This window comes from Catharus ustulatus, chromosome 3 (genome assembly GCF_009819885.2).
Source record: "Catharus ustulatus isolate bCatUst1 chromosome 3, bCatUst1.pri.v2, whole genome shotgun sequence".
Classification (NCBI taxonomy): domain Eukaryota; kingdom Metazoa; phylum Chordata; class Aves; order Passeriformes; family Turdidae; genus Catharus; species Catharus ustulatus.
Window position 1 is genome coordinate 45,381,027 of NC_046223.1, and position 21,138 is coordinate 45,402,164.

The window sequence follows — 21,138 nt, forward strand, 5'->3', positions numbered from 1 at the left end:
TCTCCTGACAACTCTAATGAGGCTTTTGGGTACATTCTGCCTATAATGTGACACTATCTCAAGCCATTACTTCTGTAACATGCAGCCTCCTTAATCCATATAAGATACGGCTCTCGTTATTCTTCCCATTGTTATGCTCTCTCCTGAAGACACTAATGAGATTATTACGAAGCTGTAAAAGTCAACCACTTTGATCTCAGGCCTGATTCTCAACCACTTTGATCTCAGGCCTCACTCAAGGTTGTTGCTGTTTCCTTGGCCCACTTTTAGCACACCTCAATTAGTAATCTGCTGTAGTTACAGCCTGGTTCAAAATATTTAAAAAACAAGTTAAGGTAAAATTACATGCCAAAGAAACAACATTAATCTGTAAGAGACATAACTACTGTATCTGGCAACATTTCCAACCCTCTGAGCTAACAACCTGAAAAGCTGCTGTCACAACTGCAAGCTGTTTTAGAACAAGGCTGGTAGGTGCGTGGGAACCGTCAGCCCCTTGAAGGTGCAGAAAAGAGGGGATTAAGTAGTGCCACAAACACCAGAGGAAGGGCAACAGTGCCAAAGCAAATACTCCCTCCTACTTCACTCCTTACCCTGCTCTGACTGCTGAAACTAAAAGCATTTAGTGCCAGCCTGAAAACAGTATGGATGCAGACTAATGAGCTGGTGAATCTCTGTGTGTGTGTTTTGCATCTGCAGACCTTCTCCAATGTTAACTGTAGGTTTATTTAAGGAATAAAGGAATGGGCATGTCTATGAGCTAGTCATGACCTGAATGTCCCAGTTCACCTGAAATATTTTCGGTGGTAGCCCTTCTAATTGGATATTTTAGATGACAGTGGTTGTGAGCTAAGAGTCAAACTTTCCTGCCCTGCTCAGCTCTGGCAGACATCAAGCTGCACTGTCTGCTTGAATTCCCATTAGCAGTGCAGCACCCAGCAGTAGCCCTGTGGTGCCATGGTCTGTGCCTTCTACGTCTTCCCCTTCCCTCAGATGCAGTGGGGTGACCAGGTGGGAAGGGCAAGTGGGGCCAGCTTCTTCCCTGGGTTTCAGAGTGAGCAGCAATTCCTCCACGCAGAGGCATTCCTTGGAATGACCCTTTGTCCAAACTGGGCTTGGGGAACATGAACAGCCAATCTTGGCAGTGTTGGAAGTATCTGATGAGAGATGCTTTGAGAGATTTTTGTATCTTTCCAAATTTGAAATTTTACTAAATATTTCTTTACTAGTACCTTTAGTGGCTGAATAGAATTATTCTGTAATTTTTAAACAAATACACAACTAAACATATCACTCACATCTGAATAAATGAATGGCAATGTCATATCATTCTTCAAGTTGCATTTTGTGCAGGATGCCTCCTAATGACAGTTTAAAAGAGCAAGTAATTTGCATTGCAATGTTCTGCCTCCTTAATGAAGGCATTTATTGTGTAATCTAGTGTTAATATTAGGTTTCTACTGACATTTACATGAACAGGTACAGTGAATAATTATTTACATACATTATATAAGAATATTTAAAATCTTGGTTTACACAGTGACATTTGCTGATTAATAGATTAGGCAAAATCATGTGTAAATGAGTGCAAATTGATAGTTTGCATACACAATGTAAACTTGACTCTCAACTATAGTGCACAGCTCATGCTAACATTACCTTTGCTCCACTGCACAGCAAGTGTCACTCCTCCAAGATGCAGCAAGAACTAGACTTAGTCCAGAGAAAGTTTCCTACTACCTGCATTATCACCTCTGAGAATGAAACATGAACTGCAGAGCCCAGCAGATTCTTGGCTGGTTTGCTTGCACTGAACATCTGAAACACTTCATACAGTGAAAAGAGTACAATACCTTACCTGGCCCTTACATCTCAAACTCATTCCAAAAGCTCTAGCAATGTTGTGCCCAAGATGCTCCACAGAGAAATTAATAGAAAGTTCTGAGATGATGTTCAAGGAAAATTCTCAGTGCTTACCAGAGTAATCTAAATCAGTACTTTTGTAATCTAGCATTTGAGCATGACAAAACATGTTAAGAGCACTGTTCTCTAACAAAATGACCCACACCCCACCAGCCAGAGTCATGGAATGGCCTGGGTGGGAAGGGACCTTAAAGATCATTTAGTTCCAACTTCATACATGTGGTATATCCCCCTCGCACGCACACTTCTGGCTGTAGGACTGTCTGCTCTGACCATTCCTGAGGAAACTAAAACCCTCTTCAGCATCAGTAGCCTCTGAAAGGTCCCCAAAATATCATGGCACCTTTTCAAAGAAAAGGACTGTGAAGCATCACTCAAGAAAACATTCCTCCAGCTTCTGAGGACCTTAAGTACCTCTTCCCCCATCTGTCTGAATGCAGACTTGCAGCATTCTGAGAGCTGGGGGCAAGGGCCAGCAGAAACACTCAAAATCACCCTTGGTCAGAGCTGCTGTGCTCTGCCAAACACAGAGAGAGGAGTGCCTGAAGACAATTCCTGTGAGCATCTCCTTCTGGCCTCATCAGCATTGCACACATTGGACAAAGTCTCCTTCCCCTGGCATGCAGTATAATTGTATTTCTATTGGAGTCTCACTGACTGACTGCTCATTTGTGTTTAAACAAGCTGTGCAGATTTGTCTGAAGGTTACACCTGCCCTTCATGCTCAGGTGAATGTATTTGGGGGATTTCTGTTAATAAAGGTCTTGCTGTCAGGGGGTAGGGTACCCACCTTGCTCCTTAGTAATTTCTACTAAATTGGTTTTGTCAGTTAAGATATACACATTCTGAAAGACAGGAAGAACAATATTTTACCAAGCTAAAGTCATGTTTTGTAGCTGCAGCAATTTATAACTTCAGCTGTGCTACTCAGATACTTTTTCTATTTCTCCAGATCCTTCTGACAGTGGAAAAGCATTAAAGGTAATTTAACCAGGTGGGGAAGTGACACAGATTTTCCACAGTTAAACTTTCCCAGGGAAAGCTTCTGTGAAGTAGCATTTGAAAAGATACGGACAGAAGCTTCCACTTAGTCCCTTTTATGTCACAAAATACATTTTAAAAATACAATTATTTGATACTGTCCTGGAGAACTTGCTTAATAAAAAGAAAACCAGGTCTTAATTGAAGGTTATATAGAACAGATTAAAAAAAAGTGACAGAGATGTGCACCTCAGATGACTACCCCAGTTTTTGCCTTTCAGAAAAGAAAGGTATTGCGTTCCCTCCCCAAGGAAAGTATTTTTAAATATGGAGAGTCCACTTATCAAAAGAGAGGAGGTAATTTGGTTCATTGGTATTTGTTAGATTTTGAAAAGACATGGTATAGCTGACTCCTGGAACTATTAAAATCTTTACAGAACACTATACAAATCATTATCCTCAACATTCATACTTTCCACGCTAAGCTTTGGAAAGTCTCTGATAATATTACCCCTTTGCATTAGCAACTAACCATGTAAGCCAGCACAAATAGGTGACATTGTTACTGCATCTGTACTAGAACCAAAGCATTGTAATGAAGATTTTAAGATCGAGTGGAATGACAGTTTTAGGAAGCTTTTGTGTTATTTTTAGATGAATTCCTAATATCGCTGTGACTGTCTATTGTGGGCCTAGATCAAAAATCACCTTAATCTTTTCTCAAACAAATATCCTAAATACATATAAACTTGCTCATCATGCCCTCAAACTCTAAAATTTGGATCATCAAAAAATAGGACAATTTAAAAAATACTAATGACTTACCTAACATCACAGTAATTTGAGTGAATAGAAATGAAGGGAGAAGAAATGCAACCCAGAAGAAAACTACTACAGGAAGGGAATGTGCAAGGACTAGTAGAAAAGAGATGACAAAAGCCAGTTTGGAAAGCAGAAATCAGCAGCACAACAAGAAAAAATCCACGTGAGCCACAAACATTTTGCATGGAAGACATAGAACAAAATGTTATAAATGTCTCAACAGATAACAAAGCTAGAATGAATATTTAAAAGGACTGTTTTATCTTATAACAAAATGCATTCAAAATCACACATGCTGTCTTTGTTTGCTTGTTAGTAAGACAAATCCTCTCTAAGGAGCACGTTGATAGGTAGCTTTGCTCACCATTCTGTGCCAACACAGCAAGGTCACTTAGAAACTGTATTTATTCAGCTTCTCCATTGTTACTAAACTCCTGTGCACACAGAGGGTTCAAACAAATCGAATAAAAACCTAAAATTATGTGGGAAGTTAAACTCCGTTAAAATAATAATTATTTCATTAATAAAATGCCTCATCAGTAGCACAGTGTAAATTATATTGTAAAAAACCCAAACAACTCAGAACTCCCAGTAAAAATGGAAGAATCCCTAATGAAAATATAAGACAAATAGCATATTTAGAAACAATCTCAATGAAGCGTATTTTAATTAACCAGACTTCCTAGGAAGAAGTGTTTTGAATGAATGAACAAATGAGCAAGGTAGACTGAGAACAGACAAAGCTGCAGCCTCAGGAGATGTGAGGATCTCCCTTCCTTAGTTGCCAGAATGAAGTGGCACAATGAACAGGAACACACCCCTGAGGAATACAGAGGAGAACCCTTATACATATATTATTATTAAGCTAAGTACAACTCAGATGACAGCAGTTTCTTCCTCTTCTGGAGATTTCTTCCTCCTACTGGAATGCCAGAGGAAAGACAGCATTCCAGTAGCCAGGCATGAGTGAAAACAAGCAACAACCATTGGTACCCATTCTTTCAATCAAAAATATTGCTTTGCCCTATAAAGACTGTATCAGTTATTTAGTCAACCACAAAGAAAAAGAAGACCAGGAATGACAGAAAACATTTTATAGAGGAATGAGATTTCACCTTGATGTGATTTTCTCTTGAGATCCCACATTACATGAAAAAAGACAAACAGGTCTTTGTTTCAACATGAGGAAAAAGGATTCCTAAAGATTACCTGATGGCCATATTGTGAGATGCAGTTCCCAAAGCTCTCCGACCCAGTATACACAAGGCAAAAGAAAGCGTCACCAGAGGAGAATCCTCATCACTGTCCAGGTGCTACAAAGTTTTAAGATCAGTATATTACTCTAAGTGCAAACATCACATTTAAAATCACCACAATGCTACAAATGGTGACATTTATAACATTTGAATGTAGCTGGACCTACACACTAAAATATTCTTTGCAATTAAACAGACCAAGAAAGAAAACCATCGCCATCAGAGGATTTTTGCAAAATGCAAGTTTGTTTTGCCCACTGTCTAGAAACAGAACATTTCATTCTCAGGTAGTGAGATTCCAAGGCAAGGGAGCTTTGGTGGCGGTGGTGTTTTATTGTGTGGTTTTTGTTTGTTTCCACTCCTCCAGATCTGACATTCTAAACTGGAAGAGGTTTGTTATTGTTGGGAGTCATTGCAATTGGAGACAGCCAAAACCTTTTCCATGGAACACAGTTCCTATGAAACCTTACCACAGATTGCAGAAGTACAGTCTCTTTGGAAAAGTTTGGAGGTACACACTTTCAGTGAATAACAATATCTATCTAAATGGTTGATGGCACTGACTGCCCATTTTAACAAGCAGTCAGAACATTTCATTTATGGTTACTAGCTCAGGAGAGGTTTTTTAATGAGATTTTCACAAAGAAAACTTTGCTACCAAACAGGAGGAAAAAACCGAACAACCCCTCATGCATGCTAATATTCAGGAGAATAGAGATTATTATTTCAGTCCACGCAATGAGAGATTTCTTAGAGCTTTCTTTGACTCTAAAACTGAAACCAATTATAATGGAGAATGTAGCTCCTTCTATAAAATATATTGATTTTCTGGGTTATGTGTGCAGTGAACTTTGGATTTTTTTTCTCCCATCTCCTAGATGAACTTTGCTTCTCTATGGTCAGTGAATTAGAAAACAAAGGTAAAATATGTAACAAAAAGATAAATATGTGTGTGTGGCACCAGTGCAGCCATTAATTTGCCTTTTGAAATCTATGTTTCAAGTCCACTGGCATCCCTAAGTTTATTACTGAATTTGAAAATCTAAGCCAGAGAACAAGTGGAAAGGCATCAAGTAACAGTGGCTTTCCCCACACCAAGCAATTCTTTGTGTGTCAGAACTTGGGAGCTGAGACATGGAGATGACAAAGAAAAGAAGTGAAGTATTCCCAGTAGGAGGAGATGGTGGAAAAGGGCTCAGAAGACAGTTCAAAGCAAACAGTATCAATATAATGATATGCAGGGGAACTGGTGGAATGGTTCTCAGCATCAGAGACATGAGAAGGAACCAAAGCGGAGCAGAAACATTCGGTGATGTTTCAAGAAAGATTCAGTGATGTTACACCAGCTAAGGTCAGTAATGGGATGTGCAGTCTGTGATCCTGAGTGCAAAAATGCACAAATACAGCACACCATGGCCTGGAAAGAGACACCACTCTACTTTTGCCACTATCAGCAATAATCTAAAAATTAGATTGAGGCAATATGCTTGTTTGAAACTGTACTCTCCCTCTGGGCTATTTTGAGTATTCCATGGAAATACAGTAGTGCATTTCTGACAAATGACTGCTGACCATCAGTAAGCTTAGTGGCTCAGAGCATGCAAATGCACAGCTGCACATCTGCCCTTGACCTTCTCAAGCTGGGAGTGGTTTCACACGGTTTCACACATGTGGTGTGGCTCACGTTTGAGTCACGAGCTCTCAGAGGTGACCTATGCCATGCACTCCCTTACTATCCTGCCACTGTACATAAATACAAACAAATTTCTGAAGAGGATACACAGACATTTGGCAAAAGTATCAGTCACTAGCCACACTGAAGGAACTGTAATACTCTGATGACATTCTCTGAATGGAGCCTGCTCTAGCAATACTTCTGTGAGCACTTGATATATCCGTGCTTTCTAGAGCTGACAAAATTACCGTTGTTGGAAATTTGCACAGTAAAGAATTGGTTCTGTATTCAAAGACTAAGGCTCCTTAAGATTCCAGTTTTTGCACAAGGGTAGTTTCCAAAATGTTGTTTGCATTCCACAAAACATGTTTTCCTTTTACATTAAAGCTAAAAGCTTATATAAAATAAATTTTAATATTCTACTAATCCTGGGCAAATAAAAGAGTAGCCATGCACTATTTCATATAGATATTCATATCCCAAGAATTAAAACTAATACTGCTAAAAAAAACCTAAAATTGACACGTACCTCCACCCTTTTCCTGGCGCAGAACTGAATCCAGTCCAGATAAACACTGCAGAAGCTAGCTCTTGTTATTCCTTGGAGACATGGAACATAATCCTCATCTATGTTAACGTTGAACATTGCAAGGTCACGTTCAATGTAATGCCACTTTGCATAGGGCTGCAGTATCTTTTGGATGGATTCATCTTTTATCCAGTCGAGGATTTTGGGGGAACTTGCTGTAAAGTATATTATACTCTGTTGGCAGAAGGTGTAAATATTAGTCACTCTGAATTCTGATTAAAGCCAACATATTTTACACAGAAGAGAATAAGCCAAATAGGACCCCATTAAAAACTATAATAGCATATCTATTTCTTACATTTTACTGCTTAGCACCATTATTGCTTCACTAAAGTGTTAAAGTTAGAAAGATGACAATAATTGATATTGATAATAGACAATAGAAAAAAGTAGGGTTTTTAAAATATCCTTCTGCTTTCCAGGAAAATCAATACAATGACAGGAATGGAGAGCTCCAGCACTCAAACATGCCAGTACTAGTGGGGTTCTAGAGTCTATCACAAAGAAGGTGATATCTATAATAGCTTAGGTATATTTCAAAAAAACAGTAGTAGATGGTCACATCCTCAAAATAGGGCTCTTTTTCCCTCAGAGGACTTAACTGTTTTCAGAGGATGAAAATTCTTAATTCTTTATAAGCCACAAAGATGAGATGTGACAGATGTATGTATGTATGTAGTGTATGACATTATTATTTGTCAATGCAGGAGGTAAAGAATAATAGATTTTTTTTCTTACATGTCAGGTAAAAAAGCTGATAACTGATATAACTGAGTTGCTTTTAAAGCACTGAATGGGGAGCAGCATTCAGCAGGGGCTCTTTTACCAAATACATAATGTTAGAAAGCAGCAACACACATATCTCATATCTGTGCCTGAGTTTCTAAGTTTTTCTAACCACTCTGTCTGGACACACTAAAATAATAATAAATAAAAAGTAATTTAAAAAATTCTATCTAAACACAACTTGGAGCATATTTTCAAAAGAATATGAAACTTGAGTTCCAATGTGTTCCATCAGCAGGAAAGTCCCATTATAATGTTTTATAATATTAATTTTGAATTGGATACCAAAGCAAACAAGGAACAAGTATGATTCATAACTGAAGATGATGTAGTTCCACTTTACCCAGTCAATGGAAACAGTACTAAGTAAATAAATGTATAAAATAAAAATATGATGGATTAAAAAGGACAGAAGCACTACCAGCCCTTTTAAAAACCTCCAAATGCTCTCCACAGTTTTTCTTTCAAATTGTACAAAAATATACAAGTAAGAGGAGAATCAAGCTTCAGAGGAAAAAGACAAGTCAGACAGATACAGACAGGATGGATCGTTAATTTCTTGCATGAAAAGAAAAACACACTCCTTGAAAAGGATTCATGCAGAAACAATAGGAGCTGAAAACACAGCACTCAGCAAATATACAGACTTCTTGAATACTAGAAGATGTTTAAATAAGAATATATTGAGAAGAGATGGAAGAGGCACAAGGGAAAAGTATCACAGTAGTTGGGCAGGAAATTATTTCAAAATATATGCAGAAGGGCTACAGGAGCTGACCCACTTTATTTGTGGGGAATAAAAATCTTTCCATAATGAGAAATGTATGCATTTCTAGGCTGTCAATGAAACTTCAAATGAAAGAAATATGATTTAAGAATAAGATGCTCAGTGCAACTCATTGTTTAAAAGACCAATACAATAATTATTCGTGAAGGATTGAAGAATTAAAACAAAGTATAATTAAAACAAAGTATACATTCTCTTTGTTGATTTTTGAGATAGACTTTGCTTTTTTCATTATCCTCAACTGTGTTTACAAAGAAGCTGATTCAGCTGGGAAAAAACTCAGATTTGCAATCAGACACAGAAACAACAAAATCTTCTGTCACGCAATTAAATTCTATTCTCAGTAACTCTTACAAGATATTTTTTTTGTTCACAAGTACATCCTCAGCTATATGATGTTTCTGAAACAATATGGTAAATGTTTACAACATTGTAAGCTACAGAGAATAAACCAGAAACATTCAAAATGCTCAATGCAATGGAAGTGCAGTTCCTGCAGAAACTCCAGTCTAAGTGGTTTTTGAGTTTGTGTTTTATGTGACCTGAATATTGCCTTATCTATAGTTCTTCTTACAATTACTTTCACACTGTTAAAAATAAGGTGTCAAGGACTTTTAAAATGTTCACGTGAAACTGCACAGGGTCTTCATCTAGATTCATTCTCCCAGAAGAAAGAGCTGGGGAATGAATGAATTCTCACCTCTGTGTCTGATACTGTTTATTTGGAGGCAAGCATTAAATAAACGGAAAAAAAATGATCTAACACATAATATAATCTGCTCACCTTCCAAGGCTGTACTGAAGATTTTACCAAATCTTTTTAAAGCCCCAGTTTATGGAAAAAACTAATTACTTTAAAAATACAAGGAGAAAATACCCAGATAACTCTATTTTGGAAAGTGACATTCTAGAGAAGAGATTTCCTGAGTGCACCCTTTCTTCACTAAAGGGAGCCCTGTTGAAGGTGCCAACAGGTTATTATTATCTTCTGTTAAGAGAAGTAGATTAAACAGACCAACAGCCTGAGAGAGAAGACCAACCTTTCTGAGAATGAAGCTCTGTCAGTGCAGCATAATAATACTGGCTCAGCTACATCCAACAAGAAGAGATTTGATTTTCATGCTTTCAGGGCCATCAGTAGTGCACATGAACTCTGCATAGAGTGGAGATGGAGCCACAGCATACCTCAGTGATGTGGAGAGCATTCAATCCATTGCCTTCTACTCAAAGCAGGATCAACTAACCACACCTGTATCACATGGGATGCAAGTCTGTCTAAGCCATCTTATCTATGCCAGCTGCTTCTCAGCTGTGCCCAGAAGCAGAAGCTCCAAACTACCTTTCAGTTAAGTTTTATGTCCCATGTGGTGATGGAACACACTCCCACAAGTCCTCTATATATTAATTCATTTCAAGGTACAAAAACAGTTCCAATTTATAAAGCAAAATTCTTCACTGTTTTAAACTAATAAAATGATAATCTGATTGCAGCTTAGACTGGGATTTTTTCAATCTCATTCCCCATCAAAAGCTGAGTCATTTGCCAGCTAGCACCAGTTTATGTTCCAGTTATTCAGGTTACCTTTTAAAGTAAAGCAAAGCATTTGTAGCAGTATACTCATTAAAGAAGAGTTGGCTTTTTGGTTTGGTTTTTTTTAGCTTAGCTATGTTGCTTTAAAACAATTTATAGCCACAAACCCCACTTCTAAAATTAAAAAATCATGCTCACATGCAGTTTTATTTCTAATTAGTTTATTAAACAAAGCAGGTTGGTTACCAGGCTGTACTGCCTGCATAATTATTTATGAAATCCCAAAAGTAATCAAATGCATGATCAAAGCAGCTTTGTAAGGCAATGAGCTTGTTTTTACTTCATTGGTTCATTTGCAAAAAATGGTGATTAACTTATTTACAACAGGCCTCTCTCTGAAGCTGACAGATTTTTACAATTGCAGACATGTAAGGAGAAAAGAGATGTCAGGGCTGGTTTGGAGCTTTAGCAACTAGCTTCACGGCAGTACCAGTAGCATAGAAAGCAGCACTTGGCTCTTGCTGTTTCAGTAGAAGACTGTAAGCTCAACAAATTCTTCATTTGCTGGATTGGGAATTGTTTTGGCAGAGGATGAAGATCTCTTGCTAGACTATAAGGTTCAATTATTTTGACAAATTAGTATCTAGTCATTGTGGTTATTGTGATCTTAGTAATAATGCGAATATAGAAGTGGTGTAAATGAACTGCTGTGTAATCAATGGAATAAAGCAACTTCAAATGTGTTGTGGTATATATGGAAAACAGAAGGTAAGAAGGGGGTTTGCACTACTAAAAAAGTACATTTGAGAAACAGCTCTTCAGAAGTTTCCCAAGAACTTTATGCTTGTTAACACCTTTCTTCTCTTTTCCAGAAAATAAAAAAAAAAAAAATAAAGAAACAGTAGAAAGGCCAAGGCAAGAAGAAATAACAAACTGTTAGTGAAGTGTTGTAAGAACATAAGTAAGAACATTTCATCTGACTTTATCACTACAGGATGCTAACTCACCTTCTTGATCTCCACTGAAGCATGCCTGCCATTGCCAGTACTAACTGTAAGCATAAGTGATCAGAATTAAATTTAGCAAAGGGAGACATGAAATAATTATCCCTATTCCTGTGGAAGGTGACCCTGCCATAGGAGAAGGGTTGGAACTGGGTGATCTTAAGACCAAACTAAATGATTCTATGGGTCTATGATCTAACATCAAGTCAGTCTGACTGCTGGACTGTAGTGCAGATGGATAAACATAAAGCAAAAAAATTCAAATGCTTTCTTCTGCAGACAAACAGCATTCATTCTATTTGACCAACCTGGCTAGAAACAAAGTGCACTTTTCCAAAGAGTTTACCTTGATATAGTATCTGATCAGGATTCTGCGCAGGTCGAACACTTGCAGCATGGTGGCAGCGTTGTTGTCAATGATGCTGTATCCTTCCAGGATGTACTGGGTGCGTGTGATCTCCCACGTCAGCCAGCGCAGGTTGAAGGCTGCGTTACAGGACAGCAGGTGAGGCAAGTGCCCAGGCTTACAACAGCAACAGCCTTCGTTGTCTTCATCTCCTTCTGTTATAGCTTCCACTTCTCTCTGCTGGCAGTATGTCCCTTGGCAGCAAGAAAGAGACAGTGTGCTGCCAGTTATTTGGGGAGGAGGAAACAAAAGATGTCTTGCAAGCTCACATTCAAAGTATGTTTGAAGGTTGTAGGCACTTGGTAAAAAAGAATGAGCTACGGCAGCACACTCGATTTGCTAACTGAGCCATGTGCAGCTGCAAATAAAGGGCTGTACACTGCTCATTTACTATTATCACCTGTAAAAGGGCCTGATCTAATGTTCTAGTTCTAATGGGTTCTGAACTCAGCTAAACTACAGACCACAGCTTCTGCCTTCATAAAAACTCACCAGGAAGCAACACTAAAGAGTCTCACTGCATAGGGCACATTAAGCAAATTGATCCGGTCTCAGTCTGCTTATTCAACTAACTTACTGGACCCAAAGAAAAATTTTAGTGTGCCAGAGCACTTGTAAAATCTGGGTTTTAGCAAACTGTCTTGGAAAGGAAGTTCCAAAAATAACATCTACTGGTTTGTTCTTTCTCCCTCTGGAGTAAAAGCTACTCCGGATCAAACATCTCTAATGAACAGCACTAGTGGCAGTATATCACAAGAACAGAACAGGTTTCTAATTAGTCTATTACACAGGCTTTAGATCAAAGTAGAGCAGATTTTTCTAAAAAGGGTATGTCACCTCAAAAAGAAGTCATGAGGCAGATGCAGAAGCAATAATGCAGACTCTGCATTTTCAGCCTGTGCTGTGCACACTAGATGGTCAAGCCAAGCCCTTGTGGATTTGAATTCTATGAATGCAGTTTCTATACCATATAGGGCACTACTAATAAAAACTGAGGCAGACACCCATGTTCTCCCCCCAGTATTCTCAAAATACATGTTTTATGTTCTTGATATATGCTTCTTTTTAAAATTTACTCTCCATAGGCTGTTGCAGAACTTTCTCCCCACTGAGTTGTACATAAATCATCCTTCAAGGGCATCTCGTGTGATGCAAGTTACACATCTTGCACTGCCAGAGGTTCAGTATCACCGACAGACTGCTGACTCCATCAGCTTCTAAACAGACTCAACAGGAGAGGAAGATGTGAGACACTGCATTGCAGTTCAACAGCACCCTCCCCAGCAGGACCGACAGACCCGTTGTGTCACTCTAAATGGGAGAAGAATTTGGCTGTGTTCATCACCTGAACATTCAGCCAGGAAAGAACACAGTGCCAGCTTCAATTCCCTGCAGTCTGCCAGCACCCCAAAAGAGAGCCTGGAGCAGGGCAACATCCCAAAAGCCTTTCTGTGGAGCAGGATGACAACTGCTGTGCCCTCAACTGTCTCTTCCAGTCCCATCACAATTCTGGTCAACAGCCTGTGACCTTCAGCATGTATCAACAGAAGTAGCATCTAGAATATTTCTTTCTCCTCACTAAGAAAAACCTTTCAAAATACAACAAAATATGCTAAAATATGGGTTACCACTTAAAGAAGTGCTTGTGCATCTGCTAAAATGTGTGCAGCAAGCAAAACACACAAGTGAAAAAGAATAGAAAAAAAGAAAGGAAATATGTGAGAAAAAACAGGATCGTAGTTCTCAGAGATGGAGGAAAAAGATTCAGTATATTCCAGAGTTTTCTGTTCGGTTTGCCACAAATGAAAATTTACACTGTGACCCCAATGTTGTTCACACACTGATATGCCTTCCTCCTTAGAGGATATACTTCAGGGATATACAATATGAAAAATTATTAAAAGTCATCAGGTCATCCAAATATAAACATCTTGCTTTTCAATACTGCCAAGTACAAAACACGACCTATTAGGATGACATTTCCAGTTGGACTGGACATGAAGTGGCCTGCTTCTGCTTCATATTTCACAGATTTCTACATGAATTAACACTTACTGCTCAACAGCCAAAAAAACCAATAACTACTCTGGGTCAGCAGATGATTCTGTGAAATCAAGTCAGAAGACATTGTATTCAAACCAAAGCACAGAAAACATTCCTTTGTACATTGCTTGAAAAGACTAAAACAAATCCTCCATGCTAGTGCTGTTATTATTGCTGTTACGTTTCTTTTTGAAAGTTTAAAGGTCTTTCAGTATTACACTAAACTTAAGAGAAGATACATCTTCATTCCAGGTGCAAAATTAAATATTGCCAAATGTTTGCAAGTGATGAAAAATGAAAAAAACAATGAACAACTGTCCCTGATCCCTCTAGAACAACAGGATTTACAAACAGACTTTGCTCAGTCTATGTAACTATCCTAGGAGGTTTTTTTTGTTTTTTATCTTTTGGTATGGAAATATCAAATTTTATTTCTATGGAAGGCTTTACTCTCTACCTCCTCTACTCTACTGCCTCTTTCAATAAATGCCAAATATTATTACTGCAGTTTCTGTAATTACTAGTTTTCTTAGGGGACAAATTTTGTAAAATACAGGCCCAAGGAGAATGGTAAGGCAAAGAAAAGGTGAATTCAAGAGACTCTCAATGTTTAAATGAAACTGTCATCACATGCATTACAAACAGAAGATGATGCCAGAACATTATTTACATTCTTAGCTAATTCTAACCTGTAATTTTACAGGTTAAAATGCCTCCAAGTTGCCTTTACTAGGCAATTTTAATCAGCTAGAGTTAAAATTATACTATAGGGGGTGCAATCAATGTTGAACTTGAAGAGCAAGAGTCATTCTAAGAGGAACTGTGTTATTACAAAAGCTATGGGAAACAACAAAAAAAGTTCATGTGGTCTGTTTATGGATTTATTCCAAAGAATGAACTCAGGAGTGCGCTCTTCAACATCTGGCAAACATGCACTTGATTAACAAAAGCTGTTTGATGGACCTGGGCACTACCACCTTGGGGATTTGGTGTCTTCACTGCTTGTGGAGCCTCTGGGGTATACCTCTTAAGTTTAAAGGTGTAACCTGAGCCATGGCCAGTACTCTGGCAAAACACCAAATTCTCATTCCTGCTGATTAGTATTTCCAAACAACATCTAGTGAAAGGACTTAAGTCTACAAGGACAACATTCAGGCTTGATGCTCAAGAACATGTTGGTTCCCTCCAATCCCTGTAGTCAGTTCTAGAACAACTGCCAGTAATTTCCTCTCATTGTTAATGGAACCTTGCTCTAGTCCTTAATGCACTGGCTGGACTTCAGTGCCAGATTAGCATTTTACTGTAAAATTTCATTTATCAGAGCGTACATCAATCCTTTTTGGTTCATTACTCCAGACACTGGTACCACAGAGACTAAGAGCATGTGCTCAGCTTTATGCATTGAGCCAGAAGGGACACAGCAAATGAAGTCAAGCATTTGAATTTGTCTCTTATAGAAGGCTAGCCCTGGACTTTTTTGTATGTGCTACAAGCTGATGATTTAAATGACAATTTTTATATTGCTTCTCAAAAAATTAGCAAGTTCAAGCAACTCTGAGAGAATTATTCATAAAACCAAAGAGCAGGGAACAGAACGTGCACTTGACTTCTGCAAAATAATTAAGTGTAGTACCATTAAATATTAAAATGCAGGAAAATGTTTTCACTAGTAATTAGTCATTTCAAAATCAGAGGGAAAACATTTTTTTTACATTTCTTTCTGCAGTAGAAGGAAAGTAATCTCATGCACTTACACTTAAGTTTAGTTATTCACTCTGACCCTTGCAAGTATAGATGTGACCAATTCATTTGTAAGATATCTAACACTGGAGAGTTGCCAAAAATCCATCAATGTAAAAAACATGTGCCAGCTGAACAAAGCAAGGTCAGCCTGTGTGAGCTCAGGAGAAAGCCAGGGTGAGAACTTGGAGCTCTTTGTATTTTCCTGACACATCAGGATTTGAGGACAGACTTGTGCTCTGACAGAATGATTTGACCTAAATGGAAATGAGAAAACTGAAACTGAAGACTAATCTTGCTTCAAGAGGATAAAATACACCTAGCTGAATGATCACCCAGCCTTCTAGAATTAAAAGCTGAAACCATTGTGCACTTCTGAATTCAATTTTGAAAACTCAGGGGGTGAAAAGCGTTTTCCAAGATCTGAGGGGTCAGAAAGAAAAATCCAATACACAACCACATACTTACAGTACTTTAAGAGCAGTTTTAATTTCTGTAAAACACTTCAGTTAAACAACACATCCAGAACAGGGACTAATTATTGTGGCTGAAGGTAGCAACAGCTTGAGCACTGAAGACTGCTGACAAGTAAAGGCTGCAAATATACACAGAAAGGGGTCATGCCCAGGGTAACTCCTTTCCTAAGCCTTGCAGAGGCCTCTTCACAGATGACTCCACAAAAAAGCCTGGTTGCCCACCATTTGTTTGGCAAAACCAAGCACAATAATGTCTTAAAAATAGATGCATTACAGTAGAATTATCTGGCTCTGCTTCAACAAGCTTATGCTGCAAATCAAACTATTCCCAAATTCTGATGGATAAGGCTTCTTCTCAACCAGAATTTCTTTTCTGCTCAGGATAGAGGTTTAAAAAGCAGTAAGTTATCACACAGAAAAAGCATAGTGAGCATAATTACAGCCATTGGAAGGCCATCGTCTACTGAAACACGCATCAAATATGGTGCTAGAAACACAAAATGCCAAATACTTCCAAGAGGAGTGAACTGAGCTCACAAATGGGAAGTCATGAACCTCAGAATGAGACACATCCTGGAAACCTGCAACTTTTTTGGCTCCTTCTTGCTCTTTTGCTTGTGGAACTGGGATAAAGAACAGTAATTTATAGATTCTGATAGTCTCAGTTTGTTTCAAAGAAAAATTTCGGGACTTAAAAAACAGTAACAATTCCTCAAACATCAAAGCTGTTGGGTATAAAACTGTGGTTTGGCTTTCAGTTACTTCAGGTGCTTGCATGCCTGAAAAACAATTTGGTTTCCAAACCAGATCAGGTGGTATAATAACAGGCATCCCCTTTCTTCAGAAACCTTTCCTTTTCTTGGCCCATAGAGACACATTAAGAAAGACCACATGGAGGTAGCATTCTCCAAAGATGTTTGGTGTTAAACTTGCAGCTATGAAATAACACAAAAACTTCCCATGTCAAATGTTTTGCAGTGTAGTGCAAGATGCAATATTTTGGTTTTGGCAAATATATTTTCTCAGTAAAAAGGCTGCACTGCATTTAACATTTTCCTTCTTTCCAGAAGTCTTCTCACGTGCACCCATATATACACATAAAATAGTGAAAGGAAGAAAAAGGAAAAAAGACATCAAATATTTATTCTAGTATGTGCTACAGAAACTATTCTAAGCCTATTTGAAATTTATAGATGGTTTCCACTGTTGGAGCATCATTATACACCTAGAAAGGCTTATACATCACAGATTCCCTGCATTTAACATAAAGTACCCTCTTCCCTGTTTCATGCTATTCTTCCCAATTAAATCACCAAGATTAAAGAAATCTCTTTGCATCCTTTCTGTCCATGTTTCTAGTATCTCCAAGAATTGTGTCTCTTAGTCTTTGTTCTTTCCCACAAACACTGCACTTTTAGTTTTTAACCTTTTCCCCCAAGGGATGTGTCAAAAAATACTGTTTTTCTCTGAACTCTTTGCAATTTACAAATACCTTTTAATGTTCTGGTACATAACCTCAAGTGTGGTCTCAGGAAAAAAATGAACGTGGGCGCTTTCATTTCCCAAAAGCAAGAAGTGATTTGTAAAAAAATAAAAGTTGCAACTACTCTTTAAATAAAGAATGATTTTTCCTAGTGCTACAGAGCCTTCAGACACAAAAATCAAACACAAATAAATATTCCTTACCCTGGTAATGTACTTGCTACTGTAATAAAACTATGCACCATACACATGGTGAGAAATGAGTAACCGTCATTAGACATCACAACTGTGCCTAGAGCACACAGCCTGAACTGGCTGCTTTCATACACCATTTTGTGTGGGAAATAATCTAGCTAGCACAGAGAGAGCCCCACAGGCAATCCTATCCTGCTGCCACAGCTGCCTGCCACTTTGTACAACTACATCTGCGTCAGCTCTGCGCTTCTTGCCTTGATCCATCTAATGAAGTTCTAAGTGAAGCATGAATATTGCACGTGCAACATGCAAAAAATCACAGCAGAGATTTAGAAGTTCATTAAATGACTGAAGAATACTGTGCAGGAGTTAGAAAACAGCTCCTGAAGACTTCAGCAACACCATCAGGAAGTAGTTTCTACAAATGTAATGCCTAAATGAATATTCTCCAAAAGACACTTTGTAGACACACAGACTAAACAGGAAAACATTTTAAATCTCCCTTGTTCTACAGGGAACTCGTGAGAGGGAGATATTTTGACATTGTTTCTGCTTGTTCCCTGACTGTGTGTTTTCCCATCTCTTCCTTTCAAATTAAATGATATGTATTTCTTCTGGCAGGCTGCTTTTAGCATTCCGCTGTGGTCTAACACACAGAGCAGAGTTAAGTTACTGAAGGGCTCAATTCCCCCACACCACTCCTTGGAAGTAGCTCCTCTTTGCAGCTCCTTAGAAGTGTTTCCCTGGTTTCAGCTCATTTCTACCTTCCCTTTGCTGTCCAGAAAGGAGGAGCTGGCATTTCCTGTCAATGCCGGGAGGTCTTGAGCCTCCCCTTTGCATTATACTCTGGATGAATAACACAATGGAGGCCATCCCCTCTCTGTCTACACAATGGAAGAGTGAAAAACTAATTCATCCAAGGTGTTTAATACAAACAGGACTAAACACAGATGAAAGGAATCCCAGATTTGCTGAGTCTTCTTTCAGTCTGCTCGGTCTGTACCTTCTTATGCTGCCTGCAGGCATTTGTTTGCGTTTGTTTTTTCACTTAAAAGCCGAGACAAATGCTTCTATTAAAACAGTTAGAAACGCATCTGGATCAGTCACTTACAATGCCAAATCTCAATCAGGATGGACGGTAAACTGGGGATGCAGCAAGTACCTCCTGCTACTTAAATTCAGAAGGCTCTGTGACCCCACTTAGGGCAATACCAGTATTGCCAGCACAGCCTTTCAGCTACCACAAGGAGAAACACCCATAGGAAAATCCAGAGCTCCACAATGCAAATATTGCTTTTGGTTTAGTCATAAACAGAAAACAGTCACAGAGAACACTGTTGTGATTCACTCATTTCCAAAGTAAACACAGATTTCCTATTTAAGAAACAGCAGATTTTTGGGGCCCTCAACTAAAATTACTTGTTTGAAATTGAAGTTAAGCAGCCAAAGCTCAGAAATTACAGATTACAAGTTCCTCCTCTAGCCCTTTTCTCCCCCTTGTGGGAAACTCCATTCTGTACAATGAAAGGAATTAGGGTCCCCTGTAAAAAACAGTGCAGTGTAAAAAGCCAGACGACTAAATATAGGAATGCAGGATGCCACTTGACTTTGTAAACCATCAGCTTCTTCCAGGTCAGTTCCATACAGTTGCTCATTCTGCAGAAGGAATTCCTACTGTGTTCGGTATTCAGGCTGTATTCACCAGCCCTCTGCAAGATTTGCAGTGGGTAAGAATATGCCCAGTCCACACAGGAGATGTCTCTTGGTGCTGCTTGGTGGAAGCCTGTTCTACCTTCCTGTCCCAGCAGGCAGCAATCCTGTTCAAGGGAAGGAGCAAGGAATGCCTTCCAAGGCAGAATTTCAGTCTCAGCTTTCACAGAACTTCCTTTGAATAGCCTTGGTTCATTCCCTTATAGACTTCTGCATTCAGGTCAGCCCCTCTAGCTCCTTTTACTCAGACTAGTGCCTGAGTACCCCTGTGGCCTGCAGCCTCAACAGAGCAGCCCAGCTCCTTATTGGCAGAAGGATAAACCACATACAGGAAAGGCACGTATAGTTTATCTAAAGCACATAAGCCTTCATGGGTTACCTGGAGACATAAACAACCCTCTGGTGTCAGCACATCACCCCAGGAAGTTTCCACTGGACACACAGCAGATTATCTGCTCACATTTTGGAGTCCATGAGCCTTTTGTTGTAGTCTGCATCAGGCAGAACCAGGCATCCTTATCTGGCTTGTGCTCGGTTCCCCTCTGGGCTCCTTTGCCACTCCTGGTCCATCCTTAAGTAGGCTTGTAAATTGTGTGATTTCTCTGGCACTCATTCTGCACAGTCCAGTGGGGTTCACCTCTCACATTGCATAGCAAATGCTACATGTTTGAGCTGGTTTTGTCTCAGGTAAGTTCCTTTATTCAACCCTACACAGCTTCTCTGTTCCAGGCCAAACAACAGAATAACAAAACACACACTCCTAGTTCCTGTTCCCATAACCTGTTCCCATCCTTGACCAAATACTCTGAAAACCACAGAAAACTTCCTTACATACCATGCCTGTGATGACCCAAAATAACCACAAATTTTGTCTTATCCTTGGAATACAATTATCCAGTGGGTTCAGAAAAGAGAGGGAGTCCATTTTCCTCCTATTTCCTCCTACTTCCTCCTCTAATATTGAGTAGCCTCTTCCCCCATTGATACTCTGAGGGCGAGGAGGCATAGGGAACTAAATTTGTACTGAGGATGAGATAATCTAGGTGAAACCATCATTTCCCCACTCTTCTCCATCTCCAGCAAATGGCATCACTTTCTAGTTCAGTTTGTGGCTGCTCTCTTGGTCCAGGTCCATTAAAGACTCAGATAAGAAAGAGGTGTTTTGCAGGATACTAGCTTCCCTCTGCGGAGCACAAGAGAGACTGGGAAAGAGGATATTCCTCTTGGGAGCTCAGCTGGCTCTCAACAGCAGTCTATGAAAGACATGAGAGGCTGTGAGGCTCAGCCTCAGCTGAATTTAAAGACCTCTTGCATCCGGCAGACATGGTGGATCTATTCAGAAAGTAAAACAGTATTAACTACAGTTAATTAACACTGAACAGCATTAGGCAATTTGCATGGAAAGGTCAACTTTCAGACACGTTTAATTACTTAAACTGTGATTTTAGGGAATACAGAGATGCCTCGACAGGTGGCACACTGAAATTTTTTAGCTCTGCTCTCAGATCCAAGTGCCAAATGGCACCTGCTGGCTGTGAATGATCCTGGCTCAACATCAAAGAAAGTCTCCCCAAATCACTTTGCAACAAAACTACCCAGTTGTTCCCCATTCAAGTTCCAGTTCATTACACCTGTCTGCTAGGTCCCCAATCTTTTCATCCAGCTAGCACATGGCTCAAGCATCCTCTCATATGTTTTCATCTGTTTCCAATATTTACAGTAGTTTCACGAA

General features: G+C 39.1%; 1 protein-coding gene across 2 annotated transcripts in view; it reads right to left on the reverse strand.

Annotated features, from left to right (window-relative positions):
- Positions 1 to 21,138, reverse strand: part of PCNX2 (pecanex 2) — a 155,207-nt gene that overhangs the window by 14,959 nt on the left and 119,110 nt on the right. For both annotated transcript variants that reach the window (XM_033055014.2, XM_033055015.2), the window contains 3 exons: positions 11,701 to 11,954; positions 7,187 to 7,420; positions 4,936 to 5,039 (listed from right to left, as the gene is read on the reverse strand). In XM_033055014.2, coding sequence (XP_032910905.1) covers positions 4,936 to 5,039; positions 7,187 to 7,420; positions 11,701 to 11,954 — 592 coding nt within the window. The remainder of the gene's footprint in view (positions 1 to 4,935; positions 5,040 to 7,186; positions 7,421 to 11,700; positions 11,955 to 21,138) is intronic.